This window comes from Hibiscus syriacus, unplaced genomic scaffold (genome assembly GCF_006381635.1).
Source record: "Hibiscus syriacus cultivar Baekdansim isolate YM2019G1 unplaced genomic scaffold, ASM638163v2 tig00111402_pilon, whole genome shotgun sequence".
Lineage (NCBI taxonomy): Eukaryota > Viridiplantae > Streptophyta > Magnoliopsida > Malvales > Malvaceae > Hibiscus > Hibiscus syriacus.
The window spans coordinates 1,566,916-1,571,750 of NW_024063082.1; the positions used below are offsets into that span (position 1 = coordinate 1,566,916).

The window sequence follows — 4,835 nt, forward strand, 5'->3', positions numbered from 1 at the left end:
TATGCTTCATGCATCATTATAATTTGTTTAATGATAGAATAATCATCAATTTTTGGGTAATAAGGGCACCTTTACGTGTTCCAGTTAGCGACCAAGTAATTTAGTTAGGGTAAACTACCCTGGTAGTCCTTAATTTTTCAGGGTACTGTCACTTGCATTGAAGTCATTGAATTTTAATATTACTTCCATTACGATAGTGACTCCACTGCAACTTATAAAAGTTTGGTAATCAAAGTGAAAGTGTTTTAAAAATTCAGAGATCATCAGTGTACTTTACCCTTTAGTTTATTGTGAACTCAAATTTTAAATATTAATAAATTAATTATAAAGCCATAATCATATGGAACTTGTGATATGCTTTAGGTAAAAGTATAGCGACTAAATCTAAAATTATCCTAAATTATAGTGATTAAATGTAAAATTTAAATATATGAAAGATATTAAAAATCACAATTTAAACAAAAGGAAAATACAAAACACGATGAAAAATATCTTTAATAAAAAAAAGGGACCTAATTGCGAAATTCCCAAGTCTATAAAAACCGGTTGAGGGATAAACTCCAAAACAAATCGCAAAACGCCAAATCTCCCGCGCATTATTTGAATCAAGGGAGATAACAGAAATGTCCTCCAGCAAAAACCAAGCAGCATCGGCATCGACAAATATTCTAAACGGAGAATCATTAAAGCTAGCAATTGCCATCTCTCTTCTCCGATCAAAGTTATTGCAGCGTCATCCTCCTCCTCCTTCACAGTCCGATGATGCTCTTAAATGGAAACGAAAGGTCTCTGTTTCTTTCTTTTCGACTTCCCTCTTACATCTCCCAAATCGAGGTTTTAATTTCACCGCTTTCAATGGAATTTAAGGCGAAGGAGCGAAAGCAAGAGATTATCAAGCTCAAAGAATATCTCAAAGAAGCTGAAGGTTATCCAGCTTTTCTACTCTTTCTCCCTTCCTTGTGCATGCTTTTAGTTTTTTCTATACTTAAGGTTGAGTTTATGTATGCAAATGTAGATGCTTCGCAATGCGATCTTTTCCCGCGCACTGCTGCTTGTAAGTGTTATTTTTTCGATAATTTGGGGCAATTAAGCCCTAATCGACTTGGAGACGCTTCCGATAATAGATTTGATGATGTTCTTCGTCGAAGATTTCTCAGACAAGGTTAAATCAACATTATTGGTCAATATCAGCTATGTTCTTTGTAATGCTTGTTTAGAACTTCATGGTTCCATTTTCTGCTTTGCAGTTCGACTGAGAGAAAGAAGGAAAACAACTGGATCATCTCAAAAACGGCGTGCTTTCGGTACATAGGACTTTTAACTAGACTCTTTTGAATATATTGCAATTTAATCTAGCTTCCTTATGCTTTGTGTTAGGGATCCGATATATGTTTCTTAATTTATGAATTCTGGCAACATGTATGGTTCAACTTAGTATTTTGTTTGATTTTACACGTTTAACATTTGCATAAGTCAGTATGCTGTCAGTAAATTTGACCGTTGCAATAGTTTATGCATGGGCTTTTAATACCAAGTAATTTTTTCGCCTGAATATTATGAATGTGCAAAATGGTTTTTTTTCTTTAATATATATTTTACTGTTTTAGTTGAACTATTAATAGAAGTTCTTTTAAAACTACAGGCTTTAGCGATGAAGATCAAGCTGGACAGCTTAGGGCTTCTGTTGATTTTCTTGTTGAGCTTTGCAGTTCTAATTCTCCAGTAAAGCGATTTCACTTTTTCTTCTGGTTTTTGTTTATCACTCTAAGATATGTAAATCCGTAGTTTGATTTCTTCTTTTCTTCTTATTTCATAACTTTCTTATAGGTTCAAGAATCTAAATTCAAAAATTGGTCTCACCAAGCTGTGGATTTTATTTTAGGTAATCATGAAATGATATGTTCATTGGAGCTTATGAAAATTGTTTAAGTAGAAATTCATGTAATGAACTGTTTCATTTATTTGTCTCATTGCATGGAACTTCTGGCAAAATGCTATTGCCTATTTATTTAGTATCTAACTAACTATATATATATATTCATGTTATTTTAGTATGTCCCTTACCTCTCGATTACAAGTGCTTTCATATTTTCAATACTCAATTCGGATTAAGATATCTCAGGCGTGTGGTTGTTTCTTGTTTAGATTACCAATAACATACTGAAAAAGTGACAAGATAGTTGGTGACACAAACTGTGAACTATAGGATTGATGTTGTAGTAGCTGCTCCTTGTATAAGGCATTTCTTTGAACAACAATAGAGACCAAGATTAGATCCAATGACTGCTTGCCTAATGCCATTTTTGTTTTTAGATTGTGAGACAATTATTGGGTTTGATTAAGAAAAAGAAGATTGTTTGTATGACGTAGAGTAGTGGTTGTTTTGCATTGTTGAGCCTGAAAAGTTCTTTGGGATTTCAATTTTCAAAGTAAATGAATACCTGATAAGTCCATATTTAATGTGTGCTTGGCTCACCTAGTTTCTACCAAAATTCATCGATTTGCAGTGTGGGCTATTTTTTTTAGCTTGCACTAGTGATTGGAGCTTCCTACTTGTCTAATCTGTGTGCTGATGTTTTCCTACTCTTTCATGTGTCTCCTTAAGCGGCACTGAAGAATCTGTTATCCATGGGAGAGAACTTGGAATCTATTGAAGGAGTTGTTAGCAGATTAATTACGTGTTTGGTTAGCCAGATGTCTTCTCCATCAAGAGGAGATGGTAAATAGTGTCATGGTTGGAATCTACTTATATTTGTTGTAAGTTTGTGTTGAGCATTCATGTCTTCGAAAAATAAATAAAAAGTTGGTCCAGCTTATATCAACATCTACTGATGGTAGAAGTGGGATGTTAATGCATGTTTGCCTTTAGTTAGCATTTTTTCCCCTTTTATCCAGTTTATTTATTTCTCAACATGCTATTACAGAGGCAGATATAACTGACACAAATTCCCAGCTTTACATCCAGCATTTGCTTCGGAAGCTTGGGTGTGAATCATACATTGGACAACGTGTAATACTTTCAGTTTCTCAAAGAATATCTGTACTGGCAGAAAGTCTACTCTTCTCGGACCCATTTGATAAAGCTTTTGCTGCTATGAATGAGTGCATGTTCGTAATGTAAGTATTTTCTGGTTAGCGTGTACAGTCTTTCATGTTTTGTTTTCCTCTAAATTCACCTTTAACTGCATTCTGTTACTAGTTTGGCAACATAATTTTTTACAATCATTAGTCAAAGTTATCTAAAACTAGAGCATTGTGCACTCTTGTCTTGACATTTTTTCCTTCTTTATCCCAATTCTATAGGATTTAACTGTATGCTTTTTCCCTTTTTCTTATCTTGTATGATGTATGTGTGTTTTTCAGTAAATAAAATTATGATCTATTATATAAGCCACAATTTATCCTGGATTTATATGTTACAGCTTGTGTTTTTGTTACTTCTTCTATATACTGGAATTTGTTCTTTCTATATTCAAATTTAAGGAAATTCCCCTGGAAACATTATGGTTTGGTGTTCTGCATTTGGTTTCTAGCAATTCAGGAGAAGATATGATAGTTCAGGAACTCAGTAGTCGTTAAGTTGGTTTGTCTTAGATATTTGTCAAATCTGAACTTCTCCCTCCATATATCTAATATGAAGGATGTTAGAGTAAGTATTATCTCTTGTAAGCATAGGCATATTGCTTATTCTGAGATAGGTTTCAGTACTAGCCTAAAATTTGTTTTGTTCATTCGAAAAGTGCATTTCATTTCTTGCTGCGCTTTTGTTAAAAAACTCCACAGTAACATATTTCTTTCCCGTGCTAAATACACCTGCTTCTGTACAGCATAATAAGCTTTAAGTGAAGCATTTGTAATCTCAACAAACTATTTGTGTGCACAACTCTAGATTTTGTGCAATACTGTAGGTTTGAATATGCATCTAGACTTCATGTATAATGACTAGCTCAGTTTTGACATGTTAGTTTCTCTGAGTGACAGGGTCCAGCTTATTGAGTTTTTGGTATCAGACTACTTGTTAACCTGGTCAACAAATGAAGGCTTTGAAAACGGTATGCATCACCACTCCTTTCTACTCGTACCAATGTAGTACTTTGTGAATCATACATGTACAAGACATTCAATGCCAGCACTATAGCCATGAAAAACTTAAACTATCCTTGCATTCTGCATGTATTTTCATTTCTTACGGCACTCTTTGCGCCCCAAAAGAGAAAAATGGTATATTTAAATTTTGGGGCTGTAGTAACCATTATGAAATGGTAAATGACATCGGCAGAGGCACATTGCAGTTGTATTTGAAGAGTGGGTTACATCACTTCTCCAAGCACAGAAATCTGTTGAAGCTTTAGAAAGCAGAAATGGTCTTTATGTGCTATACATGGACAGAGTGATAGGAGAATTGACCAAACTTGTGGGCCAGGATTCGGCACTGCAGAAATTGAATCCAGGTATATTTGATACCCTTCTCCATTAGTTTTATATCTGCAACTGCAAAATCATTTAGATTCAGCCTTGGGAGTCGCATACCTTAAAAAATGAAAAGCAATTCTTGGGATAGCAATGTGTAACCCGTGCTTAAAATAGAGGACAAGTTTAAAGTAGTTTAAAGCAATGTGTAAACGAATGCTCTTTTTTATCTGAAAACTGAAAAATTGGTGTTGGAAAAAGTTGAAACTCTTGGGTTTCTTTAAGCTTGGATTCTTTAGCAGCTTCAGATTAGTTTACTATCATAATATTTTTGGACAATGCATAAATGGCATGAATGATTTATGTAGTATATTATACGTATGTGGTAGTATTTTTAGAAATGTCTTATAGTGAAATCTGTCTTA

The 4,835-nt window shown here is 34.1% G+C and overlaps 1 protein-coding gene across 1 annotated transcript; it reads left to right on the top strand.

Moving 5' to 3' along the window:
• The first annotated feature begins 569 nt into the window (after positions 1–569).
• Positions 570–4,664, top strand: LOC120161829 (protein MULTIPOLAR SPINDLE 1). Its single transcript, XM_039172036.1, has 10 exons — positions 570–785; positions 868–925; positions 1,016–1,162; positions 1,248–1,304; positions 1,643–1,722; positions 1,828–1,882; positions 2,606–2,719; positions 2,925–3,117; positions 3,982–4,052; positions 4,293–4,664. The coding sequence occupies exons 1-10, from the start codon at positions 624–626 to the stop codon at positions 4,475–4,477; spliced, it is 1,122 nt and encodes a 373-aa protein (XP_039027967.1). The 5' UTR covers positions 570–623; the 3' UTR covers positions 4,478–4,664.
• Positions 4,665–4,835: the final 171 nt, after the last annotated feature.

Excerpts from the sequence above, each read along its gene's own strand:
- LOC120161829 (XM_039172036.1), top strand. The coding sequence starts at position 624 with ATGTCCTCCAGCAAAAACCAAGCAGCATCGGCATCGACAAATATTCTA. Across the intron at positions 786-867 it reads CTCTTAAATGGAAACGAAAG|GCGAAGGAGCGAAAGCAAGA; the intron begins GTCTCTGTTTCT and ends ATGGAATTTAAG. Across the intron at positions 1,723-1,827 it reads TTTGCAGTTCTAATTCTCCA|GTTCAAGAATCTAAATTCAA; the intron begins GTAAAGCGATTT and ends ACTTTCTTATAG.